Raw genomic sequence first — 26,776 nt, forward strand, 5'->3', positions numbered from 1 at the left:
TTAAGTGTTATAATGGCAGCCGAAAATGTTCAATTTAGTCAAATTGTTACTTCCACTGGTAGAACGGAATACAAAACTCAATTCGGGAGAGGGAAAGTGCTTACCTATAAAAAGTCCGCTAGAGGACTCTTTTATTTAGACTTGGCTGCGTCAAATGGATCTATGAAGCTGAATTTAGGGCTGGACGAGCTGGATGATCTGTTTACACTGAGGGGGCACCTAGAGTCCCTAACGGCATACTTTCCACAGGTAAGACTATTTTCTTTCTTTTTGTTTTTACACGAGGTTCACATGTAGGAGTTTTCTTTAAAAACCGAGGAAATTAAAGATTATACCCTTTGAGGTGTTTTTTTTTCTCTGTTTGTATGCGCTTACCGTAAACAACAGGAAGGTTGTAAGTATTGTCTATTACCGTTTATCTTTCTGTTTATCTATCTACCTCGCTTTTGTTAGGGGAGATATCGGTGTTCACAGTTGCCTTTTATTTTAACTCATTTAATGCAACAATTGAATAACATAAAACGAAGATGTGGTATGATTGTTAATAAGATAACTCTTCACAAGAGACCAAATGATACAGAAATTGTCAACTTTTGGTCACCTTGCGACCATCAACAATAAGCAAAACCCATACCTCATAGTCAGCTATAAATAGCTTCAAAATGATGAATGTAAAACAAACATCCGAGGGGAGAAAAAAGATAACAACCTAATTTATGTACAAAATAATGAACGAGAAACAATATGCACACCACCAACACCTCTCGCAAGTATAAAACTTTCTTCATAACATTTGAGTTTGAGTTTTATGTTATTTTTCATGTTTTAGCCGCTCTCCCAGCCACAGGAGCAGGTTGTGCCTAAAGAAAATGTAGCGCCGGTTTATGCACCGCCACCACCACCAACACCTTCCGTAAGTATACATTTATTAATGTAGAGATTAAATATGTTCAAGAATCATGATTGATTGTTGGTTGCTTAACGTCCAGTGGCAAATATTTCATACATGTTCAGGGTGAGAACAAGTTAACAATACATACAATAGGTAAGTCTTGCAATAGAGGGTGGGTTTTTTCTTCTTCTCAAGAATCACCATGTATTCTTAACTTGTTCTCACCCTGAACTTGTATGAAATATTTGCCACTGGACGTTAAGCAACCACCACCAACACCTTCCGTAAGTATACATTTATTAATGTAGAGTTTAAATATGTTCAAGAATCATGATTGATTGTTGGTTGCTTAACGTCCAGTGGCAAATATTTCATACATGTTCAGGGTGAGAACAAGTTAACAATACATACAATAGGTAAGTCTTGCAATAGAGGGTGGTTTTTTTTTTTTCTTAAATGCGAACAAAGCAATACTTGTTTTTAAAGTATAGAATTGAACTTGCAAACAACCTTTTGTTCTTAAAAAAAAAAGATAAGCAACACTGAAAGTATTTCATTTCTCTCTGGTTTATTTATTTAAATATTTCATTTTTACTATTGCAGGCACCTCTAACAATAATATATGAAAACGAGACGTCAACTACCACTACTGAGGGTGGCCGCAAAGAGACCGGTACGTGAAGAATTACACCCACAGTGGTCTGGGAAGAATACAAAATATGAACAGATTTCCCCTGTGAAAAACAATTTATATGATCTCTCTGAGGAGGAAATGGGAGCCTTTTTCCAATCGATGTGATGATGCTCAATGTGGTGTGACTTTCATTCAATGTGGTGTTTATAGGAATAACATTTATAAATTTCATTACGGACATATATGCAAACAGACTGACACGGTTAGTTTTTTTTTTTAAATATTTAATAAATACTATCACTAATATGTGTCTATCTTATAATGTCCATAGGCATAGCTTTCAATTGGGTTCTTCCAGTAACGTTTATCATCAAAACTACACAGTCCTTTTTTCACAACGGTATCCATGAAAAGTTCATGATTTTTACTTCTAATGCACGTCATTGAATTGGTGGTCGTAGTTTCTTCATTCAAACATTTCTTATACATTTCATGTCGGAGAGTCTGTTTTATTTCAGTTTTTGAAATGCCTTTCACCACTTTTTTTTCCTTTTCGCATGTGATACCTTCTGTAGAGGTCTGGTTATACAAAAGGCTGTACATTTTAGGTCTCAAGCCAACGAATTCTTTTAAAGGAACACCTGAAAAGATTTTTTGAGGCACATGAGAAAGACAATATTTAATAATAATTTAACAGAAAATTCAAAGAAAAAAGGAAAATTTAAAAGAAAATTCAAAAGAAAAAGGAAAATTTAACAGAAAATTCACATGAAAAAGGAAAATTTAACATAAATTTCACAAGAAAAAGGAAAATTTAACAGAAAATTCTAAAGAAAAAGGAAAATTTAAATGAAAATTCTAAAGAAAAAGGAAAATTTTACAGAAAATTCAAAAGAAAAAGGAAAATTTTACAGAAAATTCAAAAGAAAAAGGAAAATTTTACAGAAAATTCACAAGAAAAAGGAAAATTTGAAAGAAAATTTATGTTAAACTTTAGAGAGAGAGAAAAAAAATGTTTGTTTGAAAGAACTCACCACCAAGCTCATCTTTAAATTTCCCAACGACTTTCTTATATTTGCTGGAAAAGAGATGTTTCGTTTTGTTGAATGAGCCGTAGTTGGAGGTATCGAATAGGTCTTTGATAGGTTTCATGTCTTCATATACATCATCAGTCAGAATCTCATAACACAACGAATCTAAAATGAATTCAGAAATGTTAGTACAATACCAAAGAGGAATCTCTTCCTTTATTCTACTTATACAAAGGAGAAAACAATGAGAAATATTAGAAATTTAAAGAAACAATGGCTTTTATTTTAACAAACAAACAAACAAAAAAATATCATACCTGTATCTGTAAACAGCAAGTTGATCTTGTCACCGTACTGAGGCTTCATCACCTTGTAATGGAATTCATACATCAGTCTCTTTGAAAGGTCTAAAATAGCTTGTCCGGCATAGATGGGTTTATTGAGAGTTAGGTTGATCTGTTGGTTGTGTACTCCAACGAGGTCTTCATTGAAAATTTGGCAGCATAGAAACGACGGCTGAGCTACTAACTTTTTTAGTTTTTCTTCCGAGGCTGAATTGATTAGTCTTAGATTCATCCTAGCACGCAAATTTTCCATACATTTACCAAAAACACTGAAAAAGTAGGAATACTTTTAGATAAGTACTAGAAGCTGACACAAAAACCACAAAACATAATTAAATCAATGTGGGTAATGCGACAATGAGACAACAAGCAAACTCGAGATCTTGACAACACTTTAAAATCTTACACATTTAAAAATAACATAGATATAGGAAGATGTGGTGTGAGTGCCAATGAGACAACTCTCCATTCAAATAACAATTTAAAAAAAAAGTAAACCATAATAGGTCAATGTACGGCCTTCAACACGGAGCCTTGGCTCACACCGAACAACAAGCTATAAAGAGCCCCAAAAGTGTAAAACCATTCAAACGGGAAAACCAACGGTCTAATCTATATAAAAAAAAACGAGAAACATACCTATTACACATCAGTTTGAAAAAGTCCTTCTCAAAGTCGTTGTTTGCCTGTTTTCTCATGTTGGTGTTGAATTCTATGTAGGTTTTAAGCCATGCCTTTTGTTGAAATCCTAATACTCTATGTATTTTAGTTATTTTCATTCCAAGTTCTGTATAAAGTTGTAAATTTTGATAATGCACCACATAGTTTGTCTTTTTCTTCAGAGTTGGAATTAATTTTCGGGTTTTAATCCTAGGTTTCACTTTTTCCACACCATTTGCATTCTTCACAGAATTTAACTTTCCCCATAAATCAGTACTGTATTTCGATAGATCTTTGTCTTCAATGAGTAGATGTTCGGGTGCCAGAGGATAATCGTTATGTTTGTTGTGGAGATGTTCAGGATATTCTATGTCTACTTCTAAAATGTAGCCTTCTTTTGCGTCTGACTCGACTTTCTGTAACTCAAAATGACTAATTTCATCTTCATTTAAAAAATGGAAAAAACCATAAGGCAATGGTTGAGACATTGCCCAACCGTACAAATTGTTAGCATCTAGATACATGATGTGTTTTTTCACATCTGATTCATTAAAGTCGTCAACATATTGATGATTAGCTCGACTGTATTTTTTGGTAACCATACTGACCCCACCTCGTGTTCCAAGCTCTATCATGTTGTACATGAGGGGATCAGTAATTAAATCCAGGCAGACACCGCTCATTTTCAATGCTGCTTGCCATGCTAAACCTGGACTCGTGAAAAAGTGACTAGCATCCAACTTGTAATATTCAAGAGTCATGTCACGGAATCGTTCGAAAACATCTGCTAAGAGTAGCGTATCTGTTAATACATACAAATTGTGAAAATCCCCTAAGGTTTTCATATTGAACGTGTTCCAGACCTTTTGAGCGTGTTCATACTTTTCATCAGAAATAGCTTCTTTGGTTAAGGAATTATAAAAAGCTGCTTTTGAAGGGAGAGCTGTCTCTTCAAATCTTTCAGAACAATTCACATAATCATAACAGTATTCGTTTTTCTGTAGCAAAAGTTTAGCGTGTTCGTCATTGGGGAAAGCTTTTCGAAATTGTTTGAAATTTTTAAAACCGTCTGCCGCTAAATTAGCAATTAACGTCTCCAAAGAGCTACTCATGCACTGGTATGTGTCTAAAAACCTCAGTTGTCCAACAGAAAAGGACACATATTTCTCCATATTGTTTGGTATACATGTTAATTTTTTGTCCTTGAATTTACCAGCTTCCGACAGCAAAAGGTGTGCATCAAAGTTCCGCAAATTATGAAAATAGACCGGAATGAAATTTGGATTTTTCAACATCAAGTTGCATCTCTGACAGGCTGCCCCTCTGTAATTGCTATACTTTGGTGATTCGTTATCTTCGTTTATACCTAAATGGTCGTGGTCACGAACTTTGATTATTTTGCCTGAAAATGGTTGATTGCATACATAACAGTTTGTAGCATTTTGAAATTGCGTTTCGGTTTCCACACTCATAATTAACTCCTCGTAAATGTTCCTCAATATATCATCTATGTATTCTTCCTCTGTAAATATATTTTCAAAAAAGTGTTCGACTGCGTTCTCTCCTCTGTATACAACGGCTGGCTTGGAATATCTATCATTTGAACTGACCACAACGTACGAGTAACCACATGGAACAAATTTTGTTTTATGTGTTGTTGACGATTGATTTGGGTCTGGTTGACAAGTATCCATCTTTTTTGCAAAGCATTCAAAGTCTGCATAGATGACAAAAGGAACACGCATTTGTTTATGAAAGTCTCTAAATTCTAAAATGGCTTCTCCTTCTTTTGGATAAGTCACTTTTTGAAAATCAAACTTATTACAATATAGTCTGTGTTCATTTAATAAGTCTTGTCTTATGAATCCGTGAAGACATCTTCTACAGTAAAACCGTTTAGTCATTGATCCAAGGAAACGATCTAAATTTTTGATCCAACAGTAGTGAGTTTCCCCGTTCTGTGATAAATACAATAAATCGATCTCCCTATCTACATTTTCTAACTTTGTTAAATATAGTGGGAACACTTCTTCGTTTTGAAAGCCAAAAACATTGATTGAAATATTGTTTTGTTTCTCAAATTTCTCCATTTTTGTTAAAGACACAGGATATTCAATATCGTTCATGTTCAATTCATTTTCGTGTGCCGTATAATGTGACTTCCGATATGGATTATATTCCATCGGATGTAGGGCTGCCAGTACAGACCATAGGAAACACTTTTGGTCATCATTTCTAATGTTGATAATTCCACCAGTGGCCTTAATTTTGTATGGTAATTCCATATAATTTGAACCAGCTATGGGTGAGTATGGTAAAGTATGTACTTCGAGGCATATAACTTTATTCAATATCCAGTTAGATCCCTTGTTGATAAATTCTTCCATTACTCTGTTAATCGTTTGGAAAGCTTCATTTAAATTATGATCATTACTCTCATTCTGAAGAGATATGTAACTTTTGCTGCGGAAATGTGGGTGAGCCTTTTCTTGTTGTCCATCACCAATATCTCGAACCATCTCCACTCGAGCATTTACATACCATTTGACATTTTTTTGTTTCTTTTGCTGAGATACTATTATTTCTTCAACATCAGTTTTCGTATTAGCCAAAAAACGTAATAAATCATATTTTTCATCACCAATAGGCATAAGGTCTACACGATTCACTGATTTGTTAATGGCGCTTTTCTTAAAACGAAACCGTTTACGTTTTATCTGACTGACAACTGGCTCCTCCGTTTTAGGCATTCTACCTCCTGTTTGGTTTAACGGATGATGGTTGGCAACATGGGTGAATAAAGAATCAACATCATCAAAGGAGACATCACAGCGTCTACATGTAAGTTGCTTAGATAATTGTTTATCTCGTTTGTTTATTGTGCGCTGTCCAGAACACTTATTACCATGTTTGACTAAATTATGTTTTTGCGTAAACGATTTCCCACACGCTAAACACTGAATTCTGTTAAAATGTGAATTCATATGTCTGTTCAAATTTCTGTTGTATTTGAAAGTTTTATCACAAATATCACAATTTAACTTTGGTCTTTTGACATCAACATTTTCAGCACATGATTTCTTACGTTTGAGTTTATTCTCAACCTCTATGGCTGCCTTCACCAACATACCATCATCAGATTCGTTAAAATGTAAATCATTGGTATGAACACCGCGGTGAGCCATGCTTTTCACTTTACACAAAATGATAACAGCTACCTAATTTCCTCAATTTAAATACACGTGACGATTTCACATGACATCTAAATTCGAAACGATAACCATTTCATCTTTGGTTTTTGTTTACTTTTCTCTTGCAGCATTGTTTTAAGGGGCATAGCGATATATGGTTTACTTTCCTCGTGTTGTGTAATTTTTCTCTTTTTGTTTGACTTCTTCAATTTTTCAGGTTGAAAGTCCTCTACTAACTGTTTACTTTCCAAGTCATCGATATTTTCTGGTTTATCTTTCGGCTGATCTTGATCTCGATTTTCTCTTTTTTCCGGCAATGTCTCTGGATTTTTTAATTGTTCATACCTCAGTTTAGGAATCAGAATCAGTTCGCGAGACATAACGGAGATATGTCTTTAGGAAAATAGGAAGCAGTCCTCTTATTTTTAATAAATATAATTTTCTCTGTTTATATGCTGCTCCTTTGGAAACAATTTTACGTATGAGCTTCTTTTTCTTGGTCAGCAAAGTTTTATCAACACTTGAAATGGAGCAAACTCCTTGCATCACATTGTATATTATTTCAACCAACCATTCCAACTGTTCCTTGCTTAGTGATTTAATCGCTTGAGAAATTTGTTTTGCAGTAGCATTCAAAAGAAAATGTGCTAAATAGTCCTTCATTCTGCAGAGTGATATACGATAGGTGTCTGTCCAACTCCACGATCTGTTGTCAACTGATATGTTTTGTCTGTATGTGGATTTAAATCAATAATTAATAGGCGATAGGCTACAGATGTCGCCTTTTGTATGCATCTAAAAAGTATTTAGACTGTCCGGGAAAAATCTGCCTACCAAGAGTTTGAATTTGTAACTGATCTCTATAATTCCGAAATAAAACAAAGTAATGGCAATTGAGGGAGGCTGTTCTCATGGCTTTGCCTTTACAATACAAGTTATGTAGAATCTGAATCAAAGTGATTGAATTATGGTGAATTCCTACAGTTAAGAGATGAACCAGTTCTTTACTATCTGCAGATTCCACCATCAGGTCATCTAAAACAAGAACCTTATGCCCTTGTAAAGTCCCCCATTCTGATAAAACATCCATATGGGGGAAACCTTGAAAAAAATCAATGTTTGGTATTGCTGATTTCATTTCATCGAAAACTGACTGCCAAATACTGTAACAGTAAAATATCTTCGACGGTGGTACTTGAAACATACCATCTGCATTTTCAAGAAGGTTTTTGGTGTACATTGTTTTTCCTGAATTTGACGGACCAACAATGAATATTGATGTTGGACTCTGAAATTTGAGCAAACTTTCCTTCTCCCACCAGTCAACCATACTGTTCAAGTGAAATAATAAAAATAGCTGAGAGACAAACTGTTTTATATGTAAAAAAAAAAGAGAGGCAACAACAACACCAACAATAACATATAAGCATTAATTTTTTATTTTGATACAAGATTGATTCACAACATTACACACATTGTTCACACAGCAATGAAACCGATTGTCTATAAAACTGTACACAAAATTGTCATTCAATTGATAGTCTTCTGAAAACACATCTGTTATCTGTTGCATGGTAAATCCTCTCACACGACACATTAAATAAAACAAACAATATTGTCCACACACAACTGTGTCATCACCTTGTAGTCTTTTCTCGTTTGATTGTATGTATGCATAATTCCGCATGAATTTGTTAAAATAAACAGTGAGTTCTTTTTCTGAATACCCAAAAGAGTCAAATACTTCAAGACTGTTCTTTCTATTACAGAAAAATGCTACCCAATGTCTTCCTGGTAAGCCTGCGACATCTGTATTGGCTATCACACCCATTCCTGGTAGTAGGTGAACTTGAGACAGTTCATCAGATGAGAATACACCAAGAACAGATCGTTGTAAGTCAACGTCTGAAACAATGGCACACTTGAGCTGGTAAGTATTCATTCTAAAATGATGTTTCTTTCTAAATTTATTTCAAAATAAGCTGGAAACTCTGCATACACAACACACGTGGACGCTTTCGGCAGTGGTGCATTGAAATTGACTTCTAGAGAACAAGTTCCTTGTTTCACTAAGTTTAAGTACTGTCCCTCGTCGCTGAAATTTGGTTCTATTTCAAAACAATATAAAGCATTTCCTCCTGCTATATCATTTCTACTCAACTGATTTCCACTGTCTCTCATCCACTTGTTAGTCACTTCAAACATACTATTAAAAGCAGGTAGTATAGTTCGACTCGTGGCTCCATAGTTTAACTGCATAATATTCCCACCTACAGGAACTTGGTTCAGTTTGAGCGTTATTTGACTAAGGTTGAAATGTTGAAAGTTGAATGGATTTAACGTATATGAACCACTAGAACTAGCGGACTCTGTAAAAGCTATAACGCAACGAGTCGGTCGGAGTCCGTTGAACAAATTATTGTAATTGAACTAAGACTCCCAGCAGGTATAGAAATAAGGCGCACTTCTGTTCTGGTATAGGGATATCTAGCATTTGTTGTTTGTAGTTTCTGCGCATGTGCCATAATGACAGCAGGGTTTAAACGTATTTTGCACACTTTTAACACTATGTCATCGATGATGACTTGAAAATTTGGATCTTTTTCACTTGTCATCAAAGCAAACTCAGGTCTTGAACGGTAAAGTTTAACATTAATAGCTACTTGATTCAGCATGTATCTGTCCAGACTACATAAATCATGAAATAACGGACCTTCTAAATCACACACTTGACTTTGAGTAAAATACTGTGCGCGATCGAATAAGGAAGAATTGCCACCATTTTCTACATCACTATCATCAAAATGTCCTGGTTGATCTTTTTTCCATAACTGGCTAGTCAGCTGAGATTTTTTTGCTTCAGATCCAAAAGATAAAAGAGTTTGTATCATTGCCTTGTATGGATAATGTGTGGTAGTTGATGTCACCAACTTATTTTGTAATGTAATATCAATCTGTGAGAACATAGAATGTAGAAAATTGTTAACTGGACCAACATACTCAGTAGGTTTTAGACTGTCTCCATTGATATGTTTTATTCTCGCTTTTACATATAATTTTGTTTTTCTCAAATCTATATACTCCAGTGAATTTTGGGCTGCAATGTTAAATTCTACTGGTGCAGTTCCAGTTAGCTGTGCTGTTGACCTATGCTCATCATAATACACTGAATCAATCGCTGTCTGTGTTGGTGGTAATGAAAACAGATCCAAACCACTTGGTTGAGCTTCTTGGAACCCATCTAACGATAAAGCAGCCATTTACTTGAATATGTCTTTGAAGGTTTTCACAGAGCTTTGCAGTTTTTTCTTGTTGGTTTTTTTCTTCGTATGTCTCTTCTTGTTTGATGCTTTGGTTGTCTTTCTTGACTTTTTGTGCTTAGTCAACTTTTTGGTGGTTTTACTGGGCTTTTTGGAGGTCTCGTTCGTTTGACGTCTTTTGGAAGAATTGGCATCATAACTAGATGGCTTTCTTTTTAATGTCTTTTTCTCTCTTTCAACCATGTCCTTGGCCATTTCATCCGTTTGATGGACGGGGGAGACAAGTTGAATTTTTACTTTCTCATCAGAAGGGGTTTTGGTTGGTATGCCGATTGGTGTAATGGATGACCTTGAGGTTCCAGTTAGAGACCCACCTCCGATTTGTTTTTGACCTTTGTTAGTATTGTGATGACCTTTTCTGTCTAGCTTCTCATAATAATTAATCCAGCTTCCTACATTTGGCACATACATCTTGTTCATTTTTAAAAGAATGGAAACGATTTGAAGTGTAGTGTTACCGTTGCAGGAATATCTAAAAATGAAGCTAGATTGTTGTCACCATCAGTTATATAGATATCAATATTATAGAGGTCATTTATTTTTACAGGAACATAATGCGGAACTTCGAAAATGTTTGACCAGTTTCCCATAGAGGCTGCACTTAACCTTCGAAGAAGTGGCTTTTGTTCTCCATCGACAATAGATTCACCACAAATATTAGAATACAGGTAAATGGATTCTGATTTAGATATGCTACTTGAAATGTCTGCTACAACTAAGGCAACTCTCCAATTTCCATTTAAAAACACAGGTGAATTCAGTTGAGAAGAAAAAGTATATGCTTTGTTGTTTGGAAAATAGTTCAGAGATTTTTCACTATTGAATGTTATGTAGATGCTCATCTTCAGGAGTCATTTGGATCTGTGATATCCTCTTCATTCAACCACTGATTATATTTATTTGGCCACCCTTCAAACTTAACTAACCACTGAACCCGTCCATTTCTCTTACGTTTTCGATTTTTTTTTTCTACATACCACATAACATCTTCATCCTTGTTCACTTTAACCATCTCTGATTCATAAAATAATCCTTTTATGGAAGTTCCATCATACTCCTTTATTCTATAAACCGGTATAGCCTGCATTCGAAATCTTTGGCTAACTTTAAAAATTTCTCTTGTGAAATGTTCATCATATGAACGGTCAAATAGCATAGAAATGTAAGAAATACGAACGAAGTCATTAGCCTTAAAGTGGTATGATCGAGGCTTTTTTGATGTTATTTTCTTTGGTTTTAAATACATATATGCCCATATATCTTATTCGTTTGTTTTGCTGACGTCTTTTGGTTGGATATTGTTCAAGCTTCTATGTGGAGTAGAATTGTATACTTTAACAATATCTTGAAGTACATCCAAGTACCTATGATTTCTCCTCTCTGTGAAGTATCGATACATCATATTTTTCACAGTCTTGATAACTCTTTCAGCGTAGTTAGCCTTTGTTTCTGAATTCTGTGTGGTGAAATATTGTATACCTTCATTTTTCAGATATGATTTCATTATGTTGTTGTTAAATTCTTTTCCTTTATCAGTTCGAATCTTTTTACATTTTCTGTTACCAGCTAAAATTTTCTTCATTGCCTCGACTACAACTTTTGCTGATTTATTTTTCAGAACCTGAATCCACAGATACTTTGAAAAGATATCCACGACGACTAATAGGTATCGAAACTGACCGTTTTCACTTGCAATGTTTGACATATCAGCGAGGTCCATGTCCCACTGATCATCAATTCCAGATACAATTACACGTGCACGACGAAAAGGATGACGGAGTTCCTTTCTTAAAGTGTAACTGTCTTGACTTCGTAATAGTCTTTTTATCCTGGATCGTCCGACATTAGTGATTCCTTTGGATTTTAATATTCTATATATTTTTTCGGGACCTACATGTGTGTTTTTATATGTGTTTGATATTAAATCATTTATTCTATCTTGTGTGTTCATCTTGGATTTTTTTTCATTCTATGAAAGGTAAGACCTGTTCCCTTTGTATTTAAGGCTGATAGTCTTGGTTTGGTATCTCTACTGAAGTAAAGTTTTGAAAGCGAGAAGGAATTTAAATTTTACTGACACTTTCTTCAATTGAGATACCTAACCAATATGCACTTTGTGAAAATATAATAAAGAGACAAAAAACAAAATACAAGTAACTAACTTTTATTGAAATATCATTAGAAACAGTTCAAGCATCTCATTGTTCGTCTAGTAAATGCAACAGAGGCTTAATCAGGAGTGGTATTAATTTGTGATACACTAACAGTACTCGTCTTTTCCTGCTTACACTAATTCTCCCACTGGCTAAAAACTGAATAGTTTTCCGAAACTCTCGAAGTTTTCGTCTATGTACTATACTAGTCATAAGTGTTGCATGATAAATTTTATATGCAATGTGTGAAATGGTTCGAATTTGATCATCGGAACTCTCCTCAATCAATTCTTTTCTTCTTCGGGGTCTATCATAGTAAAGTTCTTTCAGGAAGGTTGAGTTTTCAAAAATACGTCTGTTCATGATGAGTGTTTCACATCAAATGATAACCAATGTTAATGATCGGTGTGTTTTAAATTAATTTAATTCGTTTGTGAATCTTTCTTCCAACAACACCAATCGTTTGCACCAGTGTGACACATTTTTGGTACTTGGTTTATGTAGAATGCACCAATCCTTTAATGTAGATAAAACGTCATTTTTATAGTCATCTGGTACATCCATGAGCTTCACTTGATTGGACATCTTCCTAACCATGTCCTTCTCCGCTATCTGTTTATAAGCAATATCGAAATAAGTTTCTAAATGTTCCATTTTTGTCCACATAAAACAAGTGTGTTGAATCTGACTCGGGTGGTTTACTTCACACCCATAACAATGTTCTTTCACAATATCCGGTAAACAGTCTAAGACCATCCTAGCATACAAATATTTAAGTGTGTGATGCATAAGTTTCTCGGCTTTTTCAAATGTTGCATCCATAGTGTCTTCTCTCTACAACAATCAATCTGTAAATGAACGGAATTCGAGGATCTTCTTATAGTGTATCTCTGTCATTACGCAACATTCTTATTTCATAAGTATGTTGGACAAGGTTTTACTAGATACCATCTTTGCAAACAAACAATTTGGATCCCATTTTATATTTTCTGTTTCGATATCGTCTTCTTTAGTCCACTTTTTTAGAGTAATGTCACAATAAAAACATGTCACTCTATCTCCTATATCGGTGTAAAAAAAACCATTATGAGCTAGATCTTCTGGCTTTTGTTTAATCTGATCCGGCCAATTTGTATATGTTTGCATTCTATTTGTGAAATACATCATATTCAGATGGGCTGGTTTGAAACGGAGGATGTCTGAAAAGTAACATCCCGAGTCTGTTTCTAAATCCATGATTAATCAGTAAAGACTAACTTATATACCACCACCACCTGAAGTCTCTACAATTTGTATAATTAAATCGTACTTCCAGTCTTCAACCTTTAATTCAACAATGTCATAAAGCTGCTTTAATTCTATGAATCTACTCAAACCATACTTAAATAATAAGATATATATCTGCCCCTTTTTTGTTGATAACAAAACCTGGTAATGTAACCTCAGAATTTTCATTTTAAAATTATTAACAACATATATCGTCAAAAATAAATATAGTAACGTAAAAAAAAATGGATGCCGCTCACTTAAATAACAATTTAGACAAGCAAGGCAACCCAAAATTCTACAACGTGGACAACATGGACGTCATCTCAAACGTACCCTGGTTACCAACCAATGTTGCTCTACCTTGAAAAAGTCAGCAACGTGGAAACAAAAATGGACGACAAACATACCCCTGGTTACCGACCAATGTTGCTCTACCTTGCAACGTGGAAACAAAATGGACGACAAACATAACCTGGTTACCAACCAATGTTGCTCTACCTTGGTCAAAAGTATGACACGTGGACACAAACATTCCACCATCACTAGCACAATATTTACATAAGCTGCTCTACCTGCTCTACCTGCTCTACTGTTTTCTTATCCCTATTCTACTACTACTCTGAATGGATTGAAACCAAACATGGCATGAATGTTCCTTATGAGGTGTTGACTAAGTGTTGTTACTTTGAAGCTGATCCTTCATCCATGATGGCCGCCAGCGGGGGGACTTCCTTTAACATAAGACTCTATTGGAAATACATACAAATGCTTCTTCTAGAGGTGCACTGAATGGAATGAAACCAAACATGGCATAAATGTTTCTTATGAGGTGCTGATGAAGTGTTGCTACTTTATTGCTGATTTACTGTTCAAGATGGCCACCAGGATTTTTTTATTAAATTACAGGGCATATATTAAACCAAATTTGGCCTCACTCATTATTATGGTATCTGTTATGATTTTAATCTATTTTAACATGATTTCCAAAACCAAAGTAGAATCAGGTGAGCGACACAGGCTCTTGAGAGCCTCTAGTTAAATATACCTAAACGATTTTAATTTAACGTGTGGTGTGCATTTCAAGATGTTATATTGTTTTTCTTTCATATCTATAGTTGTTTTTTAACTTCTTGATTTTCTATTCTAGTCGTTTCTAGTCTTGTCGTCTATAACACAATGTTGACTGCTGTAATAGAAAAACAAAGGATATGGGATATCCATCCATGACACAAAATCAGTACATGCACAGCAAAAAACAAACAAAAAAGCAAAGGAACAGCGCTTTTATTGATGTTCTTTATCTCAAAGTCACAATGAAGTCTTAAACACGGAGCCAAAAAAAAAACTCTCACCTCACTGCAAGTTTAAGACGACCCCTAGGACCTGCTTGAGTGGAATTCTTTGAAATATTATTTGGATAGACTTTGTAAGATGAAACACTACCAAATCGGGCCCGGTCAAAAAAGAACATACTGGAAAGTAGTACATATTTAAAACTAACTTTTTACTACGCATATGTGTAAATATAAAACTATGAAGAATATGTTTCGGTAATTAAGGTATCAGATGATAGGTGAAGGACTGCTGGTCCTTGTAGAAAAAATATTGACTGATAATTTTGAATAGTACAAAAATGTATGAATGAATTCTCAAATTGAGGGCATTTCTTGCCTGTTTCTCAGATAAGAAGTACCTGGTTTGGTGTATTCAAAATTACGGTAACCAGTACGTTGTGATGTACAAAATAACGGTATATTGTTCCCGCCCCCATAAAATGTATGGAAGTGAAAAATCTAACGTGGTTAAGGAACGAGGGTGTGCGTCTTACTAAAATTTTAGTTCACAAACTGGCCTAATATAAAGAGAATGGTGTGGTACACATAAGAGTATCAAACCTATTTTTTGACATTTTTTCCTATCATGTCTGTCATACATATTTTACTTTTTTCTTGAAATGCAGAAATGATGATCTATCCAGCACGTCCTTCTTTTCAATATCAACGCTTTATTACAGTCCATACAAGTATACAGTCGTGATAATTGATTTATTACCCACTTTTTCTGAATGTGCATTAGTATTTCCAAATGGACAAGTTAAATAATTTAAAAGACCATTACAATGGATTATGTATATTTCAATTCATGTATGGTTATTCTTTTGATAGACTGACTATCTATTTCAGACATTGAGTAGAAGTGCTGAGGAACACGTTGGTGCTTTGCTTCAATTTTTCAATATAGCAGAGAGTCAGGTCGATCCTCAAGATCTATTAGCAACAGAAGAAACAAGCGAATCAAAGAAAGCACCCAATACTGCAATGTTGCAATTTCAAACCAATCTTGATCTTGCACGTCAGAACAATTTGAAAACGTTGATGAAGGTTAGTAAAGGAAATATTTGGTCTTATTAGATATTTGTTCTTAGAGTTTAGATTATATCGTAATTTCGGCTAGATTGTCTCGTTTTTGTTATATTTTTTTGCTATTAAAATTTCCTAAAACGTGTCAGATAATTTAAAAACAAAACATTGCCAGATTTGTATGCCCCCACCGCTAGGCGAAGGGCAATTCAGTGTTACCCTTGTCCTTCAGTAAATCTGTACGTATGTCAGTGCGTACGTCCCAAAATTGGTTTCCGTTCTCTAAATTTAGTTTGTCTCAACCAAATGTTTTGAAACTTATACACAATACTTATTACCGTAACACGCAGGTCAAGTTTGGGTGGCGTCACTTTTACAGTTGTCTAGTTATGTCCTTAAATAACGTAATATGGGCTTCCACCAGCTTGGACATCGACTCATTGGTTATAAAAACTTATCAAAAACACCAAGCTTATCATTTGGTACGCCAGACGCGTGTTTTGTCCAAAAAAAGACTCACCAGTGACGCTAGAATAAAAATAATAAAAATGCTAAATAAAGTTCGAAGTTGAAGAGCATTGAGGTTCCAAAATTCGAAAAGGTTTGTGAGTGGACATTACCTATATAGCGGAAAGCCGGACAATGTAAGCTTCTTTTTTCTGAGAAGCTCTTGTATGCATGAAATCTGTCTAAAATGAATAAACGAACAAACAGCAAGAAGAGGAGGCCAGTTGATTATTATACGAAAGCGATTGTTTGTTGTAAAAACGCGTCCGCCAAACCTTACAAATACGCTCTCTATAAACAAAAATCAAGCATCTATATAATGTCAATTTAAGGGTTTTTTTTTTTGTTGAATGGGAGTGGTTTATAACAGAATATGATTTATCCCTTTCCAAAACAAGACATTTGTGTATACGTTGATCATTTTTACTATGCAATCATATTTGGAAAGAATATAATCTCCCTCATGCATAGCTCTGATTCCTTAAGTTAATCGAACTTCGAAACACTTTAGGCCATTTTCTTTTATCATTTCTTCAGGATTTGTTTTAGATTTAGGATTTCAAATATTTTGGACTCTATCATCACTGAAGAGACATAAATTGTCGAAATGCGCTTCTGGTGCAGTACCATTTATTTTATTGGAAAATTTTCTACATTTCATTTTTAAGTTTAGAATGGGGAATAGTAGTGTAAATGGTATAAATAGAAATAAGAAGATGTGGTATGAGTGCCAATGAGACAACTCTCCATCCAAGTCACAGTGTGTAAAAAGTAAACAATTATAGGTCAAAGTACGGCCTTTAACACGAAGCCTTGGCACAAACCGAACAGCAAGCTACAAAGGGCCCCAAAATGACTAGTGTAAAACAATTCAAACAGGAAAACCAACGGTATAATCTATATAAAAAAACGAGTAACGAGAAACACTTATGAACCACTTCAACAAACAACAACCACTGATCAACAGGTTCCTGACTTAGGACAGGCGCAAACAAATGCAGCGGGTTTAAACGTTTTAACAGGCGCTTTTTTTGACTCAGTCAGAATTTGTTTTTTTAGTTTTTCTTTCATCAAATTAGGGATCAGAATATTTTTTTAGGAAAGAACCATTACCCCCCCCCCCCCCCTTTTTTTTTTTAAGTTAAATGGTCGTTCCCTAATCAATTGTATATTATCATTTCAAAGCTGCATATTGAAATACAAAAATGTATAAATATACGTGTTTGCCATGACGTTTAAAGTTTCGCTCGACTTTGTATGTCAACTTGGTATCTTATCCCCCACCCCACCCCCCTTTTCCCTAATGAATAATTTCAAATTTCTATATTTTTTTATTGATTGATTGTTGGTTGCTTAACGTGCTACTTGATAAAATTGATTGTTGGTTGCTTAACGTGCCACTGGACGTTAAGCAACCAACAATCAATCAATATAAAAAATATAGAAAATTTTGAAATTTTTCATTAGGGAAGGGGGTGAGATAACGAATATGGACATAAAAAGTCGAGGGTAACTTTAAACGTCATGGCAAAAAAAAACGAAAGACCAAACAGATACACCACAATAAATAAAGACTGAAATCCAGTGACATTCGGGGAAATTGAAAAATTGGGTTTTTACTACTCTTTTGCTTCGAGGTATAGATGATTTAAACAATTAGCCTTGTCTAGATAAAGCTTCCATATAGCGTAAGTATTTTATTGTCAGCAATATCTCAATACAAAACAAAATAGAACGTCTGCTCTTACATGTACTTATCGCTTTAATAGGAAAGTATATATACTCTGCGCAGTGACGTGGAAATTTTGGTACAATTAAACAGCTATTTATAATCTGAAAAAATGAAGAGGGTTGGTTTTCGAATATTCAACACTATATATAGACCGATCTATATATATATATAGATCTGAATGCGGTGATTTTTTTTATAGAAGAAATGCTAATTGTCATTAAACCCTGGAATTGAAAAAATTAAACTGAGTTTAAACAAAAACATAAGGGTTTCATATAAACCCGAAAAATATTGAGACCGGGTGCTTCGACAGGGTAAGTGCTATGCATTCATCACCCGTCATGGACATTCACACTCAGTCAAAAGGTCACAATCAGTGATAGGACACAATCTTTATAATTACAGATGAGACGACAAACTGGTATACACGGGTGTCATTCGGTATATCGAAAAAAAAGATCGTGAAAGAATACCTAACGGTAGTCAAATATTACGATTAGATCGTGAAAGCTCTGGTATATGATCGTGAGGAAATCTTATCGAGAAGACATATGCGAGTTCAATTAATAATATAATTTATTGAATTATACGGACAAATTTACAAAAAAATAAAACTGTCTGTCAAAATGGTTCAACATTATGATCAGTATCTGAGAAAATCAAGGTTTAAAAGTATAGCTATTGTGAAAAGATTGATCAAACAATCAAGTAAAAATAACTTTATCTTGGTACCTTTTTAGTTTATGTCAGTGCAGCCACGAAAAAAACAACAAATTAGCCAATATTGTCATACGATGTACTCACGAACGACACTTCATATAACTGAAGGTTTCAGGGCGGATGCATTAAGCATTATAGATACATATACTTTTACTTTTCGAAAAATTAACGCTCCTGGAGGTCCATTTGTCTTGGAAATTTACTTATTTAGACACGTTTTTGGTTATTTTGATAACTTTTAAGGAAAACTGTTGAATTAAAAAAAAAAAAAAGGAAAAAAATGAAAGCATAAATGTTCGTTCTTATTAAAATAATTATTCGCTTGAACTAGTTGCAAGTATATCAATTGGTAAAAGAAATATTGTTTTCTGATTATCAAGTCTGGTACAGCGCAGGACGCTTGCGATTTTTGTTGGACATTTGCATTTTTTAATGGACATTTGCGCTTAATTTTGTAGGACATTTGCGCTTTCTAAAAAAGGACATTTGTATTTTTTCAATAGGACATTTGCGCTTCATCAACAAAACATAAAAAATCATTTAATATAAAGAAAAAAACACAAACCATTCATATACATCTGAAAACATAAACCTTCTCACATCATGCTTGTGTCAGATGATTTGATTTTTGATTTTTTGGTTTTTTAACGCCACTTTTAAGCACCGCTTTTGGGCTATTTCGTGGCGGCCAGTTTTTATTGGTGGAGGAAGCCGGAGTGCCCGGAGAAAACCACCGACCTTCGATAGGAAAACTGACAATCCTAGTCAATTAATATTGGAATCGAGTGCACCCGCACGAGCGGGTTTCGAACTTACAACTGTGTCAGATGAAAGCGACAACACTCCAGGAGGGTGGATGGGAGTAAATTCCTTATAACAAGCATGAGTCTTTCTAAAAGTCAACAGGTATACAGTAGGGGGTTTAAAAATAATATTTTGGTTTTCACCAATAGAAACAAGTTTAAATAAACTATGATGGAACAGTTCCTCGGACTATTCATGCGACAAAAAAACTACAAGAGGAATATAATTTCCAATTTTAATCAACTAATAAGAAAGCTATTGAAGAATTTCGGTCACAATTGCAATGTTCCATCCATAAAAGTTTCTTTTCCCTTATAGTTTACCCAGAAACGTATACTATATTTTTTAAAATATGTCTGGCTTACCCGAATAATTTTTTCTGATTTTTTCGTTTGTTCTGAAGAACTTTCAAAGAATATGTGAACATCTTTCCATGACTTTGATAAATTTTCTAAGGATTACAGGTAAACTATTATAGGTAAATAGCGCAAATGTCTTGTAAATATTGTTCAGGTGTTTAAAGTGCAAAAGTCCATAGTGTTTGAAGCGCAAATGTCCTTTAGTGAGAGGTTTAGCTAGCTATAAAACCAAGTTCAATCTACCATTAGCTACATAAGAAAATGCCTGTACCAAGTCAGGAATATGACAGTTGTTATCTATTCGTTTGATGTGTTTGAGCTTTTGATTTTGCCATTTGATTAGGGACGTTCCTTTTTGAATTTTCCTCGGAGGTCAGTATTTTTGTGATTTTACTTTTTAGTGTTACAGATAAAAAAGCGAAAAGTCAGGTGCGTCCGTCTGGTCATACCTTGTCTTTCACGATCAAGATAATGGGTTGCCCGATCTTTCACGATCAATTTTGATGAAAAATCAACAAATTGTAATGCTTTAAAAACAAAATGAACGGCTTCAAGGGAAAAAAACTTTTATTTTACTGTACTATCTGATACACCAAAGATACAGTTTCAAATATATCATTATATATTGGAATGTGACCATTATAGGTACTAAACGTGTTTTTCTTTTTAATGAATCCCATCGACTTGTGTTGAGCCTTTTGTGTTTTTTCATAAAATACTGCATATTTTCTTTATCTTATTGCACAATACTATTGAGAAAATTGAACCATTATGACAGACATAATTTTTTTTTTCAAATTTGTTTCGCGTTTTGAAGAAACAACAGATTTTTCACAGAATTTGAGGTAGAATTACAATTAATTACATTCACGATCCGATACCAGATCGTTCACGATCTGATCGCAATGCCTGACTACCGTTCGGAATTCTTTTACGATCATTTTCCTCGATTTACCGAATAAAAGCCGTGGTATATATATATAAGTCTAAAGATTTGCACAACGGTACTAATGTAAGATGGTAATATACGAAGATAATGTTATGACATCGTGTTGACAAATATTTCGGCTTAACAAATAGCCTTCGTCAGTGTCAATAATTTTAACAATACTAATTGTATGTGTAAAATAGCTCAATAATACAGGTAAGTTTTGGTCTATTGATTTAATCCTAAATCTTGAACTTTATCAAATAAAAAAACCTCAATACTCAATAGACGTGCCTGTGTATATATACATCCCAAATTGTCAAAATGAGTGTAAAATAATAGAGGAGTTCCTCTATAAAACTGCTAGTATTTGTTATTGATGTCGTTTGGATGAAGTACATTTAGTTCCTTTATCCAAAAGCTTTCCCGAACCTGTCGCTGAGCATCACTCCAGTGAATGTTCTGTCCAATCACAAGGATTTTCATGCGGTTAAAGTCATCAAGTTTGTGAAATGCTGACTAAATGGGAAAAGTGGCTTCTTAGAAATATTACTCCTATGGCCGTTGAGGAGTTTGACTCACCAACATATTGGAGACCACAAACCGAACATTCTAGAATGTAAATAACATTCATACTTTTGCAGGTCATATTGCAAAGTATTCTATAATTATTTTCGGTTGCCTTACTGTGAAAAGTTGATGAGTGGTGCATCTGTAGGCAGCATTTGCAGCGTTTTTCATCACACGAACGACATTCTCCAGAACCCCTATGTTATAAAGTTTCCGTCTGTCATATGTCCATTGTCCTTGACCTCATTTTCATGGTTCAGTGACTACTTGAAAAAAGTACTTCTCGGATCAAACACTTTAGCCAAGACCTCGCAAACATGACGCTAGTAAGGTAGACACCGTCACATCGTGTCGGTCATCTAATTCGTGATGGTAACCGTAGACGGATGTTGTGTCGATTTTAGTCATTCTTCCTCATAACTCTGTTGGAACAGGTTTTGTGTAAGGAGCACATCCCTGTTAATAAAGTCTGAATAGTGTAAATATTCACTAGCGTAACGTATTCACTGAATTATTGAAACGACATACGATAAATAATAGTTTTAAAGTCGTCCATCTGTGTCAAAATAATGAACACGATTAAGATATCAAGCATATAAAGATACTTTCGTTAGTATCCTTAATCTCAAGATTACTAGCATGTATGAGATGTAAGAACTCATTGGCATGTAGGTTATTGAGTGACAGATCATCATCAATATATCTTAAAGTGAAATGAAAAAAAAACAAGATGCTTTTTCTCTTTGTCTTTGAGAAGGTTCTGTATGAATTCTAATGCATTTAAGTAGAAAATAAGTCGGCCAGTAGTGGTGCACAGTTAGTACTATAAGAATACCGACTGTTTGCTGAGATATCAATCCACTCAACAAAAAAAATATGTTGTCGATAGAAGCGTCCATCATTTTGATGTTGTCATCTTCGGTATATTTTTTTTTTTTGAATTAGTGTGGATCTTCACAAAGTAAGATATTTGTCATGACCTTAAACAAGGAACTTGTATCTACGTTGGCCATTTTTGTACACGTAGCTCTGTTTAAGTATTTACGACTTAAAGTTACGTTTAAATTTTATAGATGGTGATACCTAGGCAGGTTGGTATAATCTGGAAACTCTAGTGAAGAAAGGTTACTTATAATGTCACTATGAGTCATAAACATGTCGAAATTGACGTATTTAACATAAAAAATTTAACGTCTCACAGCATTTTCGATAAAATATATATGACCCTATGCCTTAACCAATAAGAGAATCTTAACACATTGAATTGAAATACATATTGCGGCAAAATATATTTTTGAATAAAACATTTGCTCATATCTAAATTTGAAAGACAAGTTCTAAAAGTGGGGATATTTTGGCAGCTTTTGCAGATTTGCATCAAATGCAAGATGTGTAAAGACCTTATACCATTATCCAAGACAAAATTAAAAAATATAAGTATTGACATGTGTCAGACTAATGAACATATGATGGATTTTAATTGGTTAATTTATAAACGTTTGTAGAATTCAATAGGCGAAATTTCACTTTATCATAATTTCTCCTTAATTCGAAATAAAAGTTGGAAGCATATAATGGAATCAGGTGTATAGTCTAACAGCCAATGCATAATCAATGTTTGTGTGAAATTAAAATCTACGGTAAATATTGCCATTTGCAAGGCTTATCTTTTTATTCATTAACGAAAAGGAGATGTAGATATACGTTCATGATACCGCAGCGAAAGACAAAGGTAACCTAAATAGGGACAAGATTTGAATGTCCAGAGTCTATAACAGTAGTGAATATACTTTTGCCTATGAAGAAGTGACATTATTTTCATACGGGAAGAATTATGATAGTCCGTACGTCCGTTTGTCAAAAAGTGGTATGATAACTCAAACTAATTTTCTTAAATAATAACACAAGATTAAGATTGATTGAAAAAGCTCCCTTTTGATATTGTAAACTTTTTGGTTTGTCGTTGCAGAGAAACGGAACTTAAACCGTCAGACAGTATGCATTTTCCAATATTTCACAGTAACTTGGTTTTGCTAATAACAGTTTACTGAAAACCGAACACTGCTTTTAAGACTAATGAAAGAAAGGTCCCTTTCGATTCTTTTATTATTATTTTTTCAGAGTTACGGTGTTTTAACCGTCAGATTTAAGGCAGTTTTCAAGATTTCCTATACAAACTCCAGTTTGCTTATAACAATTTACTGCAATCTGTTTATTACACTATTGTTAGGATTGATTAAAAAGCTACTTTTTGATTTTGAAAAGTAATTTGTCGTTCTAGAATAACGAGCTATAAGCTGTCAGATATAGACAATTAGTCAAAATCACATTAAAGGATGTGCTTTTCAAATTTACATAACATTTGATATTATTCAAACAGTCAATGTCCATTTATTTTCAGTTTTTCGAAAATTCAGGAATAAAACGAGTTTTAGATATCAGAGAAAGTATTCAGGATATAAAACTATAAGTATTCAAGATGCAAAAGAACAGACACCACACGGTCAAATAAAAATGATGAAACAGATCATATAAAGTTAAAGGACTCGAACTCATGTGAAATATTCGTTTTGGGTAAGTTTTCTTTAGATTCTTTTCATCAATTAAAAGTTTCTTGTGAATAAGTACACAATAGTTATACAGAGAATTATATTGAAAAAGGCATAATCAATATACAATTCTATAGTTATCATTATTGCAGCAATCAAACTGTTTGATTTTTTAGTCATTTGTGTAGCTCTTTTTTTTTATAAAATGCTGTATATCAAAGACATTATTAGTGCTAAAAATATTTTTTGGCCTATTTGCAGACATTGAGAACGACACAATAGTCCCTGATATAACAACAGATTTGATGTCATGGAATGAACAAGTATGTAGTATTTCTCATAATTCTAAGATGATTAAAATTCAAAACTAATTCCGTACAGTCATTTATGAAGTTATTGATTGATTGTTGAACGTCAAGTGGCAACTATTTCATGGATATTCAGAATGAGAATATATCATCAATGAATACAATAGGTCGGTCTAGTAATATAGGCCGCCTGGATGAAGGTCGAGGAAATTAGGACTACCACTGAAAAATGAGGGTATATTGGATAGGGACAGAAATTTCGCAATGCAACAGGCCACCGACGGACCCTTCAAACAGTTTTTGCCAGGGTTCCTAATCCACAGAGAGCACTCTCTTTACACGAGGTATCAAATTTTACGTCTCCATTCTGACCGGAAGTGGCTGTTACTTGTATATCCCGCATAGCCAAGTATGGACGCCCCACTTTGGCAAGGGTTTTACTGCCGTTTGGAAGAAGACCAAAGTGACCACATTTCTATTTCCCAGTTATCCTTGCGTGAATTTATGAAATGCAACTACTATCATGAATTTTATCAATAATAACAACAAGCAACATATTCATAGTTAAATAAAATTTATAAGGATGTACGGCGAACAACCCCCTGTATAATCCTTTTACAAATAAATCCGGAAGCGATATTGCAGAAATCATTCTTGAGCGTCAAAAATTAATTTCAAATGCATCTTTAAAACTCATGTGAGTAAGTATAAAACTGTTCATGTACATATTTCATCTGGTCATTCCTTAAGTTGCTGCACTCTTCAGACTATGTATATGACGTTTGAAAAAACAACATAAATCAAAACGTAAGGGCAGAGTACAATATTGGGAATTTTTGTCAGATGTTCGGACTCCTTGGGTTTTTTCCGACGAAACAGGGTAAAATATTTTGCCCCATATCACTCACTTTCCTTTTTGATGAAGACAATAGTCCGTAACAGGTCATTACCAAAATTTAAGCAGGTTGTTGACTTCTTTTCTTACGATTTGAGACCAAAATAAAGCCAGTGCTAAATATAAGATAAAAGTCAGAGGAAGCCTTTTCTCGCCATACTTTTAAAAAGTTCCTCAACCTATCAATGTTTTTAGCTTATTTTGTTCCTTAACATGCTTCCAGATTTTCTTAATTTCATCTGACAACATCCTTTATACCGTATCATCGTTGCAACAAATCTGTCAAGTTCGTAACTGTTTAATAAAAATTGACCTCACAGTACGTTGACAGAAACCATCGTGAATCCCATTCTGTTTAATGTATAAGTGATGACATCAGCTACGTTTTTACTGATTATACTATATTTTTATCAATAATCTCTTTACAAAATATAAATTTGAAAAAGACGTTCTTGTATAGCGCAAGGTTAAACAGTACGACCTTAGTCTTCACTTAGTCTCAAAGCCTTCAAAAGTCAAAAAGTAAATAAAATCAAATTGAATATGTTGAATAATGTTGTGTTTAAAATTGACTATGTCTTCCACACTCTACTGTTTTGTATAGCCAGCGCTAAACACAATATCATTCTACTTATTATATTTACTATGAATTTTTAACTTAATCAATACACAAAATATATAGAAATATACATTTTTCACTATAACGTTCATTTAGTCCAAAGTATTTTACCGATGTTCAAATCTCTTAAATCGATTAAGAATAGACACACCAAGGTCACAAACAAAAACCTGATGGAACAGAATAAACTCCAAAAATAGTGTCTTGCCATGCATGCATCACCTGTCATGAGAATCCAGACTCTACGTTCTTATCATTTGATATTTGAAGAAAATGACATTGACTGTTTGAGAATGACAATTTCTTAGGCCTGTAACGATTTGGTGATTCTTTACCCAGATAATTCACTTTTGAGCTTATCTCATTAGCTAAACTCTCAAGGCTAACTTGTGACAGAATGTAGAATTAAGTTATGATTATTTGTGTAGAAAATTGACTTTTTCATCTCCTAGAGAACTTAGGTGTTTTTGTCTTAAAAGTTTGCTTTGTATATTGTCCAATGATAAATACCACAATATCAGATAAAAGCAAATATTAAAGACCAAAAGTCTCAAAATAACTGCCATATTGCTATGTTTTGAACTGACCATGTTGAAGGGGACACTTTAGTATCATTAATAATGAGTAAGGGCTAACCCCATAGAGTTACAAAAGTATATATATTCTATTTTTGAATATCAGCATGTTAGAAAATAAAACAAATATAAAATGTATAATGAATACATAGAAATAAGTGAGAATAATAGGTTATGCATATAATGTAGCTGAATGTGATTTTTTCAATGCACAATTCAACACTTAACAAGAACACTTGAACAAAACTTCATAATGATAAAAGAAGGTGGAAGAAAGTTGAGGTAGATCTCATACGAAAATAAAACGCACATGTTTGTGAATAAGAAATATTGAGGAAACAAGAAACCAATCAATA

General features: G+C 34.0%; 1 protein-coding gene and 1 long non-coding RNA gene across 2 annotated transcripts; one reads left to right on the top strand and one right to left on the bottom strand.

Annotated features, from left to right (window-relative positions):
* The first annotated feature begins 1,548 nt into the window (after positions 1-1,548).
* LOC127738745 (uncharacterized) lies at positions 1,549-11,831 on the top strand. The gene is made up of 5 exons (XR_008000158.1): positions 1,549-1,788; positions 6,308-6,402; positions 8,522-8,682; positions 10,620-10,740; positions 11,691-11,831. It is a non-coding gene; the product is annotated as an uncharacterized LOC127738745 (long non-coding RNA).
* Positions 2,057-5,036, bottom strand: LOC127738744 (uncharacterized). Its single transcript, XM_052250084.1, has 2 exons — positions 2,561-5,036; positions 2,057-2,167 (listed from the first exon to the last, which is right to left on the bottom strand). The coding sequence occupies exon 1, from the start codon at positions 5,031-5,033 to the stop codon at positions 3,441-3,443; it is 1,593 nt and encodes a 530-aa protein (XP_052106044.1). The 5' UTR covers positions 5,034-5,036; the 3' UTR covers positions 2,057-2,167; positions 2,561-3,440.
* Positions 11,832-26,776: the final 14,945 nt, after the last annotated feature.

This window comes from Mytilus californianus, unplaced genomic scaffold, assembly GCF_021869535.1.
Source record: "Mytilus californianus isolate M0D057914Y unplaced genomic scaffold, xbMytCali1.0.p SCAF_4, whole genome shotgun sequence".
Lineage (NCBI taxonomy): Eukaryota > Metazoa > Mollusca > Bivalvia > Mytilida > Mytilidae > Mytilus > Mytilus californianus.